The sequence below is a fragment of the Pongo abelii genome, chromosome 16, assembly GCF_028885655.2.
Source record: "Pongo abelii isolate AG06213 chromosome 16, NHGRI_mPonAbe1-v2.0_pri, whole genome shotgun sequence".
Lineage (NCBI taxonomy): Eukaryota > Metazoa > Chordata > Mammalia > Primates > Hominidae > Pongo > Pongo abelii.
Window position 1 is genome coordinate 68,772,065 of NC_072001.2, and position 19,710 is coordinate 68,791,774.

General features: G+C 36.8%; 1 protein-coding gene across 7 annotated transcripts in view; it reads right to left on the reverse strand.

Annotated features, from left to right (window-relative positions):
- DENND4A (DENN domain containing 4A) overlaps window positions 1–19,710 on the reverse strand; it is a 144,237-nt gene that overhangs the window by 16,399 nt on the left and 108,128 nt on the right. For all 7 annotated transcript variants that reach the window (XM_054532805.2, XM_054532803.2, XM_024232687.2 and 4 more), the window contains 2 exons: window positions 6,590–6,779; window positions 1,317–1,411 (listed from right to left, as the gene is read on the reverse strand). In XM_054532805.2, the coding sequence (XP_054388780.1) occupies window positions 1,317–1,411; window positions 6,590–6,779 (285 nt within the window). The remainder of the gene's footprint in view (window positions 1–1,316; window positions 1,412–6,589; window positions 6,780–19,710) is intronic.

The window sequence follows — 19,710 nt, forward strand, 5'->3', positions numbered from 1 at the left end:
TCACCAATTTGTTAATAACCCAAACAGGCATTTGTAATTACATATTACAAATCAGTGTGGTTGCCAGACCAGTGCTGGTCCACAAACACTTACTGGATTGTGATGAGATAAATAAGAAATTGAGAGAAGGATTTATAAACTTTTTAAAGTACTGTGATATTGCAGTAACATCTAAGTGTGTAATCAATGTATTTTCTAAGAACATTAGCTATGACAGATTAGAAATTAAACAAACAAAATGAAAACAACCCTGGTCTTTTACAAAAGACAGTTTAATAAGCATTGCTATAGATAATTATAAATGCTATCATTATGTTAAGAAAATATAGAAATTCTCGAAGCCTCCAGAAACTTTGTAAAGTTAGTGTTCATCATCTATGTTTTGGCTGTATGCAAATTTATTTTCCAGATTTATGCAAATTAACATAAAATAGCAACCATACTCACAAATGTATTTGGAAGCAATTTTTACAGAAAAATTAGGAAAAAGTTTTAAAGTGAAAAGGTATAACTTTTTCATTGTAAGTATGTGGGATACAAACGCTTACCCAGCAGGGACCTATGTCAAACTGACACAAAGAATGAAAAACATGGTGGAAGAAGCTGACAACATAATGCCAAAACTACTCCCTGTACATTCACCAAAAAGTATGCTTGCATAGCAAAACTGATTGTGTTTATTATGTGAAATAAACACTCAGAGAACATTCATGAAGAAAACCCAAATACTAACAATGAAAATTAAAATGCTTTTGTAGGTTGATAAACCTTAAAGTAAGCATAGATCTGTCCTAATAGAAATAAGTTAGTATGACTTCAATAATCTGAAATACTGGATATCCAAAAGCTAAATTTTAACTTTACTCAGATGCAACTCACATTCTGAAATTTCAAGTGCTATGTATTTAACTTATTATTTTTTCTCTTTTTTTGAGATGGAGTCTTGCTCTGTCGCCCAGGCTGGAGTGCAGTGGCGTGATCTTGGCTCACTGCAATCTCTGCCTCCCAGGTTTAAGTAATTCTCCTGCCTCAGCCTCCCTAGTAACTGGGATTACAGGTGCCCGCCACCATGCCTGGGTAATTTTTGTATTTTTAATAGAGACGTGGTTTCACCATATTGGCCAGGCTGGCCTCGAACCCCTGACCTCAGGTGATCCACCCATGTTGGCCTCCCAAAGTGCTGGGATTACAGGCGTGAACCACCGCGCCCAGCCTATGTATTTAACTTCTATTATTCTACCTGGGACCACCAATACTTAAGAAATGTGAATTTTATAAAGCAGTATATGAAAATTCTCTTTTGCATAAAAGTGTACCTCCATTGCATAGTTCTGGAAGATATTTGTATTACTCGCGTTGAAGGAAGATGTCACTTCTGATTTCCCAGGTAAGGCAAACTTCGACAGGGATCCTGTTCATTAGTGAAAGACAAAGAACAGAAACCATTAAAATTAATGAGAAAGGATATAAGAATCTTTTACTTCCATAAGTTCTCGGATAAAATGTTAACCTATTCCAGTCAAAATATTAAAAGTAATTAGGAAAAACAAATAAATAATGAACAAGATTTTTTCAAGGCATGAACTTTTGAGCACAAACCTAAGGAAATGTGCTCTAATTCTGCTCATCCCCACATCTTAGGTGTGTCCACTCATTACTGACTTATTAAGTAAGCACTTTATGTGTACAGACTAGAAAGCATTCTAGTCATTAGTAATTATTGTGCTGTTTCTATTTTTTCACGTTTAAAATACAGGAAAGTATTTAGTTCCAAGGTCTAAAAAGTATAAAATAGCTCATTTTTATATCAAATCATGAAAAGATTTAGTGGCAATTCTCTCCTTATAAGAGTCTTTTAAGAACTAGAATAGCTGGGCATGGTGGCTCATGCCTGTAATCCTAACACGTTGGGAGGCTAAAGTGGGAGGATTGCTTCAGGCCAGCAATTTGAGACCAGCCTTGGCAACACAGTGAGACCCTGTCTCTACAAAAAAATAAAAATAAAGAATTAGCTGGACGTGGTGGTGTGTGTTTATAGTCACAGCTACTTGGGAGACTGGGGTAGGAGTCCAAATTTCTTGAGTCCAGAAATTTGAGGTTACAATGAGAGCATGGGCAGCAGAATGAGATCCTGACTCCAAAAAAAAAAAAAAAAAAAGTTTAATCTTGCTGTTTGCTCGTAAATACTAGAGAAGAATTTCCAATTATATTATTAAGAACAATAGGATATCAGTAAATATTAAAACAATAACAACGAAAAAGTAAGGGAAGTTTTGTGGTCAAATCAGTTGTCAACAGTGATCGTATCTTGTCAGTAAAACTGGAGGTGATCTATGTTATACCTTCTCAACACATTTTTTTCTCTGTCATTACTACATTTTATGAATGAGTACTGGTATTTTTTTTTTTTTTTTTTGAGACGGAATCTCACTGTTACCAGGCTGGAGTGCAGTGGCGTGATCTTGGTTAACTGCAACCTCCGCCTCCTGGGTTCAAGCGATTCTCCTGGCTCAGCCTCCTGAGTAGCTGGGACTACAGGCACATGCCACCACACCCAGCTAATTTTTTGTAGTTTTAGTACAGATGGGGTTTCACCATGTTGGCCAGGATGGTCTCGATCTCTTGACCTCATGATCTGTCCACCTCGGCCTCCCAAAGTGCTGGGATTACAGGCGTGAGCCACCGTGCCCAGCCGAGGACTGGTATTTTTATAAAGATAAAGATCAAAAGGCCAGGCATGGTCTTTTGGGAGGCTGAGGCAGGTGGATCAGGAGTTTGAGACCAGCCTGGGCAACATGGTGAAAACCCTGTTTCTACAAAAAATACAAAAAAAGTAGCCAGGCATGTTACTGTGTGCCTGTAGTCCCAGCTACCTGTAGTCCCACCACCGGGATGCAATCAGCATGATCCAGACCAAAGACTTGATTGCTTCAGCAAATAAATAACAAGGAGGAAAAAAAAAAAAGGTCCAGAACTACCACTGGTCCTACTCCCTACCATGTAGAGACACCCTAGAGAGGCAGAAAACGAGCTGAAATCTCACTGTCCTTTAAGATGCTTAGCACTGGTGGTAAATGCAGTTCTTCCCTTGATGCTTCTTCCCAAAAACCTTCTGTAATCCCTCTGCTACAGCTAGTTCAAAATTGCTTCCCCAAACCGTCTATTAGCCTTGAGTTCATTTATTTGAGCATCCTACCTTTTGTATCTAACTAATCTACAATATAGAATATTCATTTTAATAAATATGAATCAAGCTGTAAGTTTAGTGTTATTTGCTTAGACAATGAACTGTTCTTGTATGTTAAAAAAGAAAAGAAGGGAGTGGGGCTAATCACCTAATTTCTTCATAAATATACAGCAAGGGAGAAAAAAAAGAGGGAGAGGAAGGGGAATAAAGACAAAAAAGAGTTAATAGACATATCAGCCAAATGCAAATGCTGGCCCTGTATGGACCCCAATGTGAAAAAACCATCTATAAAATGAGTTTTATAACCATGAAAATTTGAAACTAAATATTTGATATATATGATAAGTATCACTTAAAAGTATGATGGTATTATGATTATGTTTTCAAAAAAACACTTCATAAAAGATATATACTATTTGAGCCCATAAAATGTTCAAAAATAGCCGAGTTAATCTATTGTGTTAGAAGTTAATGTTTACCTGTAAAGAAAGAAGTGACTAGACATGGGCACGAGAGAGGGTTCTAGATGCTATAAATGTTGTTTCTTGAGCTAAGCGCTGATTACTCAGGTGTGCTGAATTTATGAAATGTATTTACATTCATAAAAGTATAGCTGAGTGTGGTGGCTCAAGCCTGTAATCCCAGCACTTTGGGAAGCCAATGCGGGAGGATCACTTGAGCCCAGGAGTTTGAGACCAGCCTGTGCAACATAGTGAGATCCCATCTCTACAAAAAAATAGCCGGGTGTGCTGGTGCACACCTGTAGTCCCAGCTACTTGGGATGCTGAGGCTTGAGCATGGGAGATCATGGTTGCAGTGAGCCATGACTGTGCCACTGCACTCCAGCCTGAGCAACAGAGTGAGACCCTATCTTAAAAAAAAAAAAAAAAAAGACACATTATATGTTACACTTAAATAGTTTAAAATAGATAACATAAAAGTCTTTTACTTTAGAGATACATATTGAGGTGTTTATGAATAAAATTATACATTGTCTGAGATTTGCTTGAAATAACTCATTGAGGAAGGAGAAAACGGCAGCAGAGGAGAAAGGAACAGATAAAGTAAGACTGGTTATTGGTTGATAATTATTGAAGCTGGGTGATGGATACATGGGGGTTCATAATGCTATTCCTTATACTTTTGCATATGTTTGAAAATTTCCATAATAAAAGCTTTTTAAAAGAGCAAAGATAAAGTGAAAAACAAATCTTCTATTACATCCATTCTTCATACCATTAACCAGGATAACTTTCTATGGATCAAATATCTAAATCAGAGGTAAAATCCATATTTGTATGGCCCTGAGCTAAGAGTGTCTTTTACATTTAAAAAAGTTGTTAAAGAAAGAAACAAACAAAAAAAAGAGTATGTGACAGAGGTGTATGTGGCCTGCAAAACCTAAAATATTTACTACATAATGCTTTACACAAAAAGTCTGCTGGCCCCAGAAAACATTAAGAAGAAAACCAGACTTTTTAATGATTGCCATTCTAACTGGTGTGAGATGGTATCTCATTGTGGTTTTGATTTGCATTTCTCTGATGGCCAGTGATGATGAGCATTTTTTCATGTGTCTTTTGGCTGCATTAAAAAGTCAAGAAACAAGAGGTGCTGGAGAGGATGTGGAGAAATAGCAACACTTTTACACTGTTGGTGGGCCTATAAACTAGTTCAACCATTGTGGAAGTCAGTGTGGCGATTCCTCAGGGATCTAGAACTAGAAATACCATTTGACCCAGCCATCCCATTACTCGGTATATACCCAAAGGATTACAAATCATGCTGCTGTGAAGACACATGCACACGTATGTTTATTGCTGCATTATTCACAATAGCAAAGACTTGGAACCAACCCAAATGTCCAACAATGATAGACTGGATTAAGAAAATGTGGCACATACACACCATGGAATACTATGCAGCCATAAAAAATGATGAGTTCATGTCCTTTGTAGGGACATGGATGAAATTGAAAATCATCATTCTCAGTAAACTATCCCAAGGACAAAAAACCAAACACCGCATGTTCTCACTCATAGATGGGAATTGAACAATGAGAACACATGGACACAGGAAGGGGAACATCACACTCTGGGGACTGTTGTGGGGTGGGGGGAAGGGGGAGGAATAGCATTAGGAGATATACCTAATGCTAAATGGCAAGTTAATGGGTGCAGCACACCAACATGGCACATGTATACATATGTAACAAACCTGCACATTGTGCACATGTACCCTAAAACTTAAAGTATAATAATAATAAATAAATAAAAAAAAGAAGGAAACCAGATAAGTATCAGAAGAAAACACTGATGGATTCTTTTACATCTTAAGGAAAGAAAAACCTATTCTAGCAACTCACAATCCAGAAGCAGTAAGAGGAAAGACTGATACATTTGATGATATAGAATTTAAAACTTACATATGGCAAAAAAACACCCCCAAAAAACAAACTTAGATAAACTACTTGCAACTTATATAAGCAACAAAGGATTAACTCCCTAATATAAAAAAAGCTACTAAAAACATTAAAAAAAAGGACCAACAATTAAACTGTAGGCAAAGGACAGTCCACAGAAGAAGAAATGCAAATGGTCCTTAAAGAGATTCTCAACTTCATTTATAAGAGAAATAGAAATGAAAACTAAACTGAAATACATTCCTCACCTAACAGATGGTAAAAATCCAAGTATGCCAACATATTTTGTTGACAAGGCTGTGGGGAAATAGGCATTCTCATATACTGGCAGTGGGAATGCAAAATAACCTGAGGAAGCGAATTTGGCAATAGCACTTCAAGGAAGAATTCTGAAGTATCTTCCAAAGACACACTGGTAAAAATATAACATATATGCATTATAGCATTAGAAAAACTGGAAACTTGACATCCATTAATAGGGAAGTGGCTAAAATAAATTATAATACATCCACACATGATGTATAACTATAAGTTTGTACTATACAGCTGAAAAAATGAATGGGGAACATTGCTATGTGATGATATAGAATGATCTTCAGAGTATATTAAGTGACAAAATCAAGGGGTAGGAAAGTATTGACAGTATGTTACCTTTGAGTAAGAAGACAGGGAAGTAATAAGAAAAAAAAATATATATATATACCTATACCTGTATTTTTAAAAAAGCAACAATGGAAGGATAAACCAAAAATGAATAAAAATGGTTGCTTCTAGGGATAGGGAGAAAACAGGATGAGGGAGTGGGGATGAAAGTTACACTTTTGTGAAAGTGCCTTGGTTTTATTGTTTTGACTTTGGAACTATACAAATTGTTTACAAAATTAAAAAACAACATTAAATCATAAAGAAAAAAGTGAAAGTGTCACAATTCAAATGAAACTACAAATCAAATGCAGTATGACAGAACTGTTTGGACAAACCTTCCAAGGATGCAGAACTTTCCAGGCTTATTCGGCTGAGATCAATTCTCTTAGTCCCTGAAGTAGCACTGGTCTCTTGAGAGGAGATAGCTCCTTCCAACTCATGGCAGACATCTTCATCTGTTAAAGAGGTAGATTCAGAATCCTGGGCTCCCACTGAAGAAAGACTGGTACGATCAGAACTTTGATCCTAAGGACATAAGTATAAGCTTAATTTCTTGTACATTTAAAGGTAATTAATTAAAAAGTCACTTCTAAGGCAGAAAAAACACTTAACACCTAACTACCCAGATGATCAGCTGAACTAATATTACAACATCTAGAGAAAAAAAACAACCAATTTTACAAAGGCATGCTAATTTGGACAAATGTGCTGCAGTTCAATTTTTAAGAAATCATTTTTTAGTTACAGCAAAGTATATACTAGTTAGTAAGGTAACCTCATTGACTTTTAATCTCCATTTATTGATAATTTTCCTCTCTGACAAGGTATCACCCAAACATGAAACCACTAGAATTACGTTTTATTCTTTTCCACAATAACCAAGGTTTCAAAAATATATATATTTCTACTTTTCATTTTTGAGAACACTGAAGTTAAATCTTTTTCTGGTTATATTAAAAATACGTGAGAAAATTTGGTAGCTGTATATTTTTATATGAAAAAAATTTAATACCTGTAATTCCACCTTGGAACCCATAAAGGATGAAAATATTTTACTACATAAAAATGTTACGTGTGTATATTGTTGTTATTTTTAATCATATAGGGCAAAAATTTTTTTTTTGAGACAGGGTCCACTCTGCTGTCCAGGCTGAAGTACAGTGGGCAATCTCAGCTCACTGCAGCCTCTGCCTCCCAGGCTCAAGCAATCCTCCTGTCTCAGCCTCCCGAGTGGCTGGGATTACAGGTGTGCACCACCGTGCCTGGCTAATTTTTGTATTGTTGGTAGAGACAGGGTTTCGCCATGCTGGCCAGGCTAGTCTTTACTCCTGACGTCAAGTGATCCACCTGCCTTGACCTCCCAAAGTGCTGGGATTACAGGCCCGAGCCACCATGCCTGGCCAGGCTTTAACATTTTTACGTGGTAAAATATTTTCATCCTTTATGGGTTCCAAGGTCTGTATCTTGCTAATGAAGTAATTCTCCACTCCTAAATGAGAAAAAAATCTTTTTAAAATGTGCACTTAAATATCTAATCCATCTAGGATTATTATTTTTTTGTTCAGTGAAGGGCAGGAATCTTTTCCTCAAGTGGATAGCTAAGTGTACCAACACATTTATTTAATATTCTCATTTCCCACTGATGTTAAATGCTATTTTTTCATATCCCAAACTTCTATGTACATATACAGTTTTATTTCTGGACTTTTCTCCATTCCACTGGTCCATTTATCTGTTTTGTATTGATTAGCAAACTGTTTTAATTATAGTTTTAGCATTAGTTTTGTTAGTTTTGGTATTTTAGAGTGCAGCCTCTTATCTCTTTTTTTTTTTCCAAAGAATTTCGGTCTGAAGCCCAGGCTGGAGTGCAGTGGCATGATCTCAGCTCAGTGCAACCTCCACCTCCTTGGTTCAAGTGATTCTCGTGCCTCAGCCTCCCGAATAGCTGGGATTACAGGCGCCCGCCACCACGCCCAGCTGATTTTTGTATTTGTAGTAGAGATGGGGTTTCACCATGTTGGCCAGGCTGGTTTTGAATTCCTGACCTTAAGTGATCTGCCTGCCTCGGCCTCCCAAAGTGTTGGGATTACAGGTGTGAGCCACAGCAACTGGCCTCATACTTTTCTTTTTCAAAATTTTCTTGATTATTCTCATGTATCTTCTCTATCAATTTTAAAGCAGCTAATTATGATTTGTATTATTTAGTCACCAGGTATTTGGTTTGCCTTTTTTTTCTTATATTTTAATTAGACTACCCTAATCTGGTTAGAACTGATACCTTTACAAGACTGAATCCATCAGTAAATTATGTCCTTCAGTAAAGTATTATAGTTTTATCCATGTAGGTATTATACACTTAATGTTAAGTTTACTTCTAGACATTTCATGTTTGTGTTCTAGTGAATTAGCTCATATTTTTCCATTACTTTTCTAACTGGCTATTGTCATATCCAGGACAGCTGTTTTACAAATGTTTGTTGTTTCTAGCCACCTTACCAGTTTAAACAGTTTTTTCAGTGGTAGTAGATAACCTCATTTATGAGAATATCAAGTTTTATTAAATTCTTTTACAACATTTTTATCTATCATTTTTTGTTTTGAGACAGTTTCACTATGTCACCCAGGCTGGAGTGCAGTGGTGTGATCACAGCTCATAGCAGCCTCGACTCCTCAGGCTCGAGTGATCCTCCCACTTCAGCCTTCCAAGTCGCTGGGACTACAGGTGCACACCACCATGACTGGCTAATTTTTTGTATTTTTAGTATAGACAGGGTTTCACCATGTTGCCCAGGCTGGTCTTGAACTCCTAGACTCAAATGATATGCCTGCCTTGGCCTCCCAAAGTGTTGGGATTACAAGCATGAGCCACCATGCCCGGGCTTTATTTCTCACTTCTTTTCCTTGCCTTCTGGTATTGTTAGAATCCAGAATGCTGTTGGGTAGCACAGGTGTTTAGCATGCTTCCTTCCCTTGATCCTGACTTTATGATTTTATTATTATTTTGAGACAGAGTCTAGCTCTGTTGCCCGGGCTGGAGTGCAGTGGCACCATCTCAGCTCACTGCAACCTCCGCCCTCCACCTCCCAGGTTCAAGTGATTCTCCTGTCTCAGCCTCCCGGGTAGCTGGTACTACAGGCGCATGCCACCATGCCCAGCTAATTTTTTGTATTTTTAGTAGAGATGGGGTTTCACCATATTAGCCAGGATGGTCTCCATCTCCTGACCTTGTGATCTGCCCGCCTCGGCCTCCCAAAGTGCTGGGATTACAGGTGTGAGCCACCACACCTGGCCCAATCCGGACTTTAAAAGAAATAATTATGATATTTCACTGTTAGGAATGGTGTTTGCTATAGTTTTTTGATACTCTATCAAGTTAACTAAGTTTTCTTCCATTTCATCTTTTTTTCATTTTATTTTTTATAATATTAAAAACTTTTTTTGAGGCAGGGTTTTGCTCTGTCATCCAGGCTGGAGGACAGTGGCACAATCACGGCTCACTGCAACCTCCACCTCCAGAGCTCAAGCAATCTTCCCACCTCAGCCTCCCAAGTAGCTGGGACCACAGGCATGCACCACCACACCTGGCTAATTTTTTTTTTTTTTTTTCTAGAGATGGGGTTTTGCCATGTTACCCAGGCTAGTCTTGAACTCAGACTCTCCCTTGAATGACAGAGCTCAATGTGAGCATGTCTGCAAGCAGGCCACCCTTTAGAGTGCTTGAATGGGGAATTGGAAGAGAATGTACAGGGCAACCAAACAAAGGAAGGTTTTACTTTGGTTGGTGGGTACTTCAGTATATTTTAAGTAGAGTGGGGCTTCCTTAAAAAAAAATCTGGGCTAATAATGAAATTTTGCAATTACTTTTAACCCCACTTTCTTTCTCATCTCAATGCATGTCCTTGGTATCTCTCCTTCACTCTTAGTACTCACAGATTCCATACTTTTGTGAGCTGGAGTATTTCATTTTCACAACTACTCCTATAAGAGGAAAAACAATGCCTAGCCTAACTATTCCTTAAGTAGTCTTTTAATTTAATTACCTGGCTGTGTAATTTTATACTTCTGCCTGCTCACCTGGGCTTCATTCACAAGAACAGTTCTCATCTTGGTAGCTGATCTCTCTTATGACTACTTTGGAGGCTATACTTTCTGTATTCAGGCATTTTCATCAATCCAGTTTCATTTGCTTTCTCATTTTCAGAAAGGTATGAAAATTTCTCATCTCCTGATGGCATACTTTTCTTCTTTCATTGCTTTGATGGATTTATTATATTCTCCTATTTTTCTGTCACTTTAATGGGATTTTGAGGAGGAGGGAATACAAATGTGTATTTTAACATCCTGAACCAGAAGTCTTGTTGCTGTTTATGCATAAAAGAATTACTTAGTATAAAAAATAAGAATAGTTGAATTTTTCTAATTAAAATACAGATTATGCATGTTTGAGTAGATTATAAAAAAGAATGATTTTACATTGAGAGACATTAAATTCTTTATATGCAAAAAAATTAATGAGACTAAATTTCATTGAGTATAGCAACAATAACCATTTATTTAGTGCCTTCAATGAAGGCACTGGACAGACCTACCTTGGAGGTATGGCAGGTTCAGTTCCAGACCACCTCAACAAAACAAATGTCGCAATAAAGCAAACCACAAACTTATTTCCCAGTGCATATAAAAGTTGTTCACATTACACCGAAGTCTACTGTACAACAGCATTATGTCTAAAAAATGCACATAAATTTTAAAATACCTTATTACTAAAAATTGCTAACAATCATGTGAACCTTCAGCAAGTGGTAATCTTTTTGCTGGTTGAGGGTTTTGCCTGGATATTGATGGCTGGTGACTGAATAGGGTGGTGGCTGCTGAAGGTTGAGTGGCTGTGGTAAAAAAGAGGATAATAATGAAGTTTGCTCCATTGACTCTTCAAGAAAGATTTCTCTGTAGCATGTGATGCTGTTTGACAACTTTCTTCGCTCATCCATTAGAAGCAACTCCTCATTCCTTCAAGTTTTATTATTTGATTGCAGCAATTAAGTCACATGTTCAAGGCTCCACTTCTAATTCTAGGGTGTTTTTTTTTTTTGCTATTTTCACCATATCTTCATAATTCCTCCACTGAAGTCTTGAACCCCTCAAAATCATCCTTGAGAACTGGAATCTATTTCTTCCAAACTCCAGTTATGTTGCTATTTTGATCTCCTCCTGTGAATTATGAATGCCATTAATTGCATCTAGAAGAGAATCCTTTCCAGAAGGTTTTCAATTTATTTTGCCCAGATCCATCACAGGAATCACCATCTATTACGGCTATAACTTTATGAAATGCATTTCTTAAATACTAAGTTAAAAGTAAAAATGACTCCTTGATCCATGGGCTGCAAAATGAATACTACCACGAAAACAATAAATCTGCTTGACATTTCTTTTTTCATCATTCAACTTGACTCCTTGACATTTTTTTTTTTTTTTTTTGAAATGGGGGTATAATTCTGTCAGCCAGGCTGGAGTACAGACAGTGATCTCAGCCCAATGCAACCTCTGCTTCCCAGATTCAAGCGATTCTCCCACCTCCGCTTCCTGAGTAGCTGGGACCACAGGCGTGTGCCACCACACCCAGCTAATTTTTTGTAGAGACAGGGTTTTGCCATGTTGCCCAGACTGGTCTCAAATTTCTGAGCTCAAGGGATCCGCCTGCCTCAGCCTTCCAAAGCATTGGGATTACACGTGTGAGCCACTGCACCTGGCGACTGCTTTTCTATTGGCGCTCTTGCGTGACTAGGTGCATTGTCAATGAGCAGTAATATTTGAAATATTTTTTTTCTGAGCAGTAGGTCTCAACAATGGGTTTAAAACATTCAGTAAACCATGCTGTAAACAGATGTGCTGTCATCCAGGTTTTTTGTTCCATTTACAGAGCACAGGCAGAGAGTAGCTTTAGCAAATTCTAGGATTTTCAGAATGGTAGATGAGCATTGGCTTAATTTAACATCACCAGCTACACTACCCCCATAACAAGAGAGTCAGCCTGTCCTTTGAAGCCTGGAAGCCGGACACTGACCTCTCCTCTCTCTCCATCAAAGTCCTAGATGGGCATCTTCTTCCAATACAGGGCTGTTTGATCTGCATTGAAAATCTGTTGTTTAGTATAGCCACCTTCATCAGTGACCTTACATAGGTCTCGTGGATAATTAGCTACATCTTCTGTATTAGCACTTGCTGCTTCATCCTTCACTTTTATGTTATAGAGACAGCTTCTTTCTTTAAACCTCATGAGCCAACCTCTGCTGGCTTCAAACTTTTCTTCTGCAGCTTCCTCAGCTTTCTCAGCCTTCATAAAACTGAAGAGAGTTAGGGCCTTGCTCTGGATTAGGCTTTAGCTTAAGGGAATATTGTGGCTGATTTGATCTATCCAGACCACTCAAACTTTCTCCTTTTTGGCAATAACACTGTTTTGCTGTCTTATCACTCATGTCACTTTTAATTTCCTTCAAGAACTTTCCCTTTGCATTCACAACTTGGCTGTTTGGTGCAGGAGACCTCACTTTCGGCCTTTCTTGGCTTTTGACATGCCTTCCTCATTAAGCTTAATCTTTTCTAGCTTTTGATTTAAAGTGAAAAATGTGTGACTCGTCCTTTCATGTGAACACTTTAGAAGCCACTGTAGGGTTATTTTAATTGGCCTGATTTCAATATTGTTGTGTCTCAGGAATAGGAAGGCCTGAGGAGACGGAGAGAGTCAGGAGAATGGCCATTTGGTGGACAGTCAGAAATTACACAACATTTATCGATTAAGTTTACCATCTTATATGGGAACAGTTCATGATGTCTCAAAACTATTACAATAATAACATCAAGGATCATGGATCACAAGTCACCATAACAGATATAATAATGAAAAAGTTTGAAATATTCCAAGAATTACCAAAATGTGACACAGAGACATGAAGCAAGCACACGCTGTTGGAAAATGATACCCATTGACTTGCTCAACACAGGGTTGCCACAAACCTTCAATTTGTAAAAAGCATGACATTTGTGTAGTGCAGTAAAGCAAGTGCAATAAAATGAGACCTGCTTATGCTAGGCTTTAAAAATATTTATTTTAATCTTTAGGTGGGATCTTTCTGATATCAGTGATTGTGTTCTCTTTTTCTAGATCAGTCCAGCCAGCAGTGTGTCAATTTTGTTCTTTTTAAAGAATCAGCTTTTGGTTTTATTGATATTCTTACACTTTCCATCTTTTCAGTTTTACTGATTTTTGCTCCATGTTTATTACTTCCTTCTTCCTACTTTGAGCTTACTTTGTTCTTTTTTTCTAGTTTCTTAAGGTAGAACCATAAATCATTAATTTTAAATCACTTCTAATTATAGCATTTAAAGCTATGAGTTAACCTCTAAGCACCTCTTAGTTGTATCCCACAAATTTTGATATATTTTTGTTCATTCCACTCAAACATTATTCTAATTTCCTTTATGATTTTATCTTTGATTCAAATTATTTGGAAGTGTGTTCAGGTTTTTCTTGATCTCTTACTTATTCTTAGTGATTTGTAATTGAATTCTATTGTGGTCAGAAAATATGCTTGATTTAAAAAAAAACCTTATTGGGGCTTAATTTTCATGTCATAACATTCACTCATATTAAGTCTACAATTCAATAATCTTTGTAGTAAATTTACCAAGTTTTAGAACGTTTCTAATTTTAAAAAATTTTTACCACCCCAGTAAGATACCTCATACCCATTTACAGTTAATCTCCATTGCCTTCCTAACACCAGGCAACCACTAATATATTGTGTCTACAGATTTGCCTTTTCTGGACATTTCACATCAATGGATTCATACAATATTTGGTCTTTTAAAATCTGGCTTAATCCACTTAAAATAAACGTGTATTTGAGGTTCACCAATTTTTAAGGCATGTATCAGTATTTCATTCTTTGGTATTGCTCAATTATATTCCACTGTATAACACATTTTACCTATTTTCCAGTTGACGGAAATTTGGGTTGTTTCCACTTTTTAGCTTTTATGAACAATGTTATGATTATTCACATAAAATCTTTGTGTAGGCTATGTTTTCATTTCTCTTGGGTAGATTATTTAGAGTGGAACTGCTGGGTCATATGTTAAATTAATGCTTAGCTTTTAAAGAAGCTGCCAAATTGTTTTCCAAAGTGGCTGTACTATTTTACATTCCCACCAAAAAAGTATGAGGGTTCCCATTTCTCCACATCCCCTCCACTTGTCATCATCTTTTGGATTATACCCATTCTTCTAGTGAGTGTGAAATGGGATTTTACTGTGGCTTCAAATGCAATTAATGCCTAATAACTAATTATGTTGAACGTGTTTCATGTGCTTTTCGTCCATTCGTATCTCTTCTTTGGTGAAATATCTGTTTAGATCTATTTTTAACTTGGGTTGTTCATCTTATTATTGAGCTGTGTGAGTTGTTTGTATATTATGGATTCAAGCCCTTTACTAAATACAGAATTTGCGTATCTTTTCCCCAGTCTGTGGCTTTTCATTTTCTTACATTTTCATTTTGGGATCACAAAAGTCTTCAATTTTGATAATGCCTAACTTATCAATTTTTCCTTTTATAGACTGTTTCCGGTATCATACCTAAGAATTCTTGGCTTAATTCAAGGTCTTAAAATATTTTCTTCCTATATTTTCTTCCTTTTTTTTTTTTTTTGAGACGGAGTTTTGCTCTTGTTGCTGAAGCTGGCGTGCAATGGCGCGATCTTGGCTGACCGCAATCTCCGCCTCCCAGGTTCAAGCGATTCTCCTACCTCAGCCTCCCAAGTAGCTGGGATTACAGGCATGCACCACCATGCCTGGCTAATCTTTTGTATTTTTAGTAGAAACGGGGGTTTCACCATGTTAGCCAGGCTGGTCTCAAACTCCTGACCTCAGTGGATCTACCCGCTTCAGCCTCCCAAAGTTCTCAGATTACAGGCATAAGCCACCACGCCTGGCCCACAATTTTTTTTTTTTTTTTTGACCGAATCTTACTCTGTCGCCTAGGCTAGAGTGCAGTGGCACAATCTCAGCTCACCACAAGCTCCACCTCCTGGGGTCACACCATTCCCCTGCCTCAGCCTCCTGAGTAGCTGGGACTACAGGCGCCTGCCACCATGCCCGGCTAATTTTTTGTATTTTTAGTAGACATGGGGTTTCACTGTGTTAGCCAGGATGGTCTCGATCTCCTGACCTCGTGATTCGCCTGCCTCGGCCTCCCAAAGTGTTGGGATTACAGGCGTGAGCCACCGCCAGCCCACAATTTTTATAGTGTTAGCTCTTACATTTAGACATCTTATCCATTTTGTGTTAATGTTTGTATATAAGTTGAGTGTCTACATTCACCTACAGTCATCCCTCAGTATCCACAGGGGGTTGGTATTTGCATATAACCTATGCACATCCTCTTGTACACGTTAAATCATCTCTAGGTTACTTATAATACCTAATACAATGTAAATGCTATGTAAATAGTTCTTATACTGTATTATTTGTATTTATTTAATATTTTCAATCTGTGGTTGGTTGAATCCATGGAAGCAGAACTTGCAGATACAGAAGGCTGACTGTATTTGCATGCAGATATCCAATTATCCCAGCACCATTTTTTGACAAAAACTATCATTTCCCCATTGAATTGCCTTGGCATCTTTATTGAAATTTAAATAACCATAAACATAAGAGTTTATTTCTGGAGTCTAAATTTTATTCTCTCATCTATTCATCTCTGTTTATGCTAGCAGCACAGTCTTAATAGCTGTAGCTTTGTAGTAAATTTTGAAATTGGGAAGTGTGAGTCCTCCAACTTTTTCTTTTTCCAAATTGTTTTGGCTATGCTGGGTCCTTCTATTTTCTATATTAATTTTAGGATCAGATGGTCAAATTCTACAAAATCCTGCTGGAATTTTGATAGGTGCAATTTTGATATATATTTAGATGCCAATGTAGGGAGGGGTGCAGCTTAACAATACCGAGTCTTCAATTCCATGAACATGGCATGTCTCTACATTTATTTAAATCTCCTTTAAAATCCCTCAGTAATGTTCTGTAACTCTTTACAATGTACTTTGATTTGGATCCTTTTCAATTGACTGAGGTTTTTTAAATAGCCAAACATAGTTTATCTTGATGACTGTACTGTATACACTTGAAAAGAATGTGTATTCTGTAGTTGTTGAGTGTATATTCTATAAATGTCAATTATATAAAGGTAGCTGATTGTGTTGCTGAGATTTGTCTTGACCAATTTTTGTTACCTCTTCTATCAACTGAGAGTTTTAAAATTTCCTACTAAGATTTAGAACTCCCCTTAATTCTACCAATTGTGTCATTGTTTTGCGGCTCTGTGATTTAGTGAATATACATGGATAATTATTGTGTCTTCTTGATGAACTGTTTCTTATAATCAATATTTTTCAGAACTGTTTCTTATAACCAATATTTTTCAGAGACAGAGTCTTGCTATGCTGCCCTGGTTGGCCTAGAACTCCTGGACCTCCAACCTCAACCTCCTGACTAGCTGGAACTACAGGAACACATCATAACATCCAACTCCTCAACATTATGAAATCAGTCTGTTGCCCAGGTTGGAGTGCAGTGGCACAATCATAGCTCACTACAGCCTTGAACTTCTGGGTTCAAGCAACACACCTGCCTCAGCCTCCTGAGTAGCTAGGACTACATAGGTATGTGCCACCATGGCCAGCTAGTTAAAATTAAAAAAAAAAAAACCGTACAGACAGGGTCTTGCTATGTTGCCCAGGCTGGTTTCAAACTCCTGGCTTCAAGCAATCCTCCTGGCTTGGCCTTCCAGAGAGCTGAGATTACAAGCATGAGCCACTATGCCTAGCCTAACATGTGCCTTTTAATTGAGGTGTTTAGATTGTTATCATTTAATTATTCATATGGTTAGATCTAGTCTATTTCTCTGTTCCCCCTTTCTTGGCCTCTTTAAGATTTCCTGTTCTCTGTAAGACTATTTGAATATTTTTATTGGCTTTTTGGCTACATCTCACTGTATTTTTTAACTCAGTGTTCCAGGGATTATAATATACATATCTAATCATTTAAAGTCTACTTGGAGTTAGTTTTATATCATTTCATATTTAATAATATAACTATAATGAAGGTCTGTGGTGTAAGTTCCTTTACTACTGATGTTCACTACTGTCAAACATCTACGCATATTGAAAATTCCATGAGATAATGTTACTATTTTTGTTTTGGACAATTATAGGTTTTTCTTGTTTTTTGTTTTTTTTTCAGTTTAGGAGGCAAAAAAGTAATCTTTTCTAATAACCAGCTATTTACCATTTATTTTGCATTTATTTTATTCCTGAAGATGCAGGTTTCTCTTTGGTATCATTTTTCTTCAGTTTAAATAACTTCCTTCAGCATATCTCATAGAGCAATCCCATTGCTCATGAATTCTTTTATCTGAAAATGTCTTTATTTCACCTTCACCCCTGAAGAATATTTTCACTGGATATAGAATTCTGAGTTGACAGGTCTTTTCTTTCAATGCGTTAAAAGTACCATTCCACTAAATTCTTCCAAGGATTATGATGAAAAGTGCATGGGTACATTCAAATCTTTATGGCTCCGTAGGTAATGTATAATTTTTTGTTAATAGCTTTCAGTGTATTTTAATTTTTTTTAGCAGCCATTTTCTTGTTAGCAGGTGAATATCTCTGATTTTTAACAGTTTACTTTTGATGTGTGCAGGTGTGGTTTTGAGTTTATTCTGTCTGTAATTTGCTGAGTCTCTTGTATCTATAAATCTGTATCTTTTACCAATTTTGGAGGTTTCAGCCATTATTTTTTCAAATCTTCAAATATCTTTTCTAACAGAATCTCTCTCTTCAAGTCTTCTGGAACTCCAGTTATCCATATTTCATTTCTTCCTTTTGATATTGTCACACAAGTCCCTGAGGCTGTTTATTTTTATAAAAATCTTTTCTCTCTTCTTCTAATTTCTATTACTGTATCTTTAAGTTTACTTACTTTTCATTGTCATCTCCATTCTGTTATTCAACCCATTCAATCAGTTTATATTGGATATTATATATTTCAGTTATAAAATTTGTTTTAATACATTCTATTTCTTGCTAGAATTTATTTTAATTTATTTCAAATGTGTTTTCCTTTACCTAAAGGAACCTATGGAAGCTGCTTTAAAGTTTTTCCCTGATACTTCCAACATCTGAGTCATTCTGGAGTTGTCTTTTCTTTGAGAACTGGTCACATTTTCCTGGTCCTTTATACCAAGTAATTTTGGATTTTATCTTGGACACTGAATATTATGTTATGTAGCCTGGGTACTGTTATAATACTTTCGAGATTGTTGATGCTCTTGTCTCAGCAGGCAAACACTTGAGTTATATTCAGACTGTAATTTGTGTTTCACTTTTTGTAGGCAGTGAACTTGCGGTTCAGTTACTTAAGCCTTTTTTATTCCAGTTTGCATCTGTCCCATGACTGTGCAGGTCAAGGGGTAGGGTGAAACTTGTATGGGATTCCCCTCAAACTTTCTGCACAAAGAGGCCTCTTTCTCAGGCTTCTCTGTTCAGGAAATATGGCGTTTCTCTTGAAGTTTATCTGCCAGAGGTGCCATGCCATGATGTGACTGCCCTTGGGGCAAAGATGCATGAGGAAAGAAAATGATAAACTCACTTCTGTGTTGGTCTCTCCCCAGAAACTGCCTGCTTTTATTTATTTTTCAGAGTCCTTAATTGTTTTTTATATTTTGTCTGGTTTTTAAGTTGTAATCAGTGGGAAGGATGGGCTGTGGTGGCCTTACGTTACCACAGTGGAACCAGTATTCTCACCCCAATTCCTAAAGAATATTTTTGTTGAGTACAGAAAAATAGGTTGACAGTTATTTTCTTTCAGCACTTTAAAGATATCTTTCCAGTGTCTTCTGACCATAGTTTCTCTTCAGAAGACCACTGCTCCTTTGCAGGTAATGCATCTCTTTTCTCTGGCTCAAGATTTTTGCTTTTTATTTCATTTTCAGTTCTAAAATTTAGGTTTGATTATTTTTAATACATTCCAATTATCTAGTGAAATCTTCCATCTTTACAGTTATTTTTTATACCTTTTCCTTTATATTCTTGAACATATTATAATTATTTCAAAGTCCCTTGTTAATTCAAACATCTGGATCACTTGAGGGTCCCTTTCCATTATTTGCTTTCTTTGTTTTTTTGCTATGTTCCTGTCTCTTGGCATAGCTATTTTTAATTGAGTGATAGACATTGTATATTAAAAACTGTAAGGATTCTAGATGATGTTTTATTTCTCCAGAAAAGGTACAATCTTTTCTCTGTTGATGGAGTAAAAGCTGATTATTTTAACCAAATCACAGATAACCTGAGTCAAGACTAGGTTGCAATTTTGGTCAGGCTTAGTCTACCTCTGG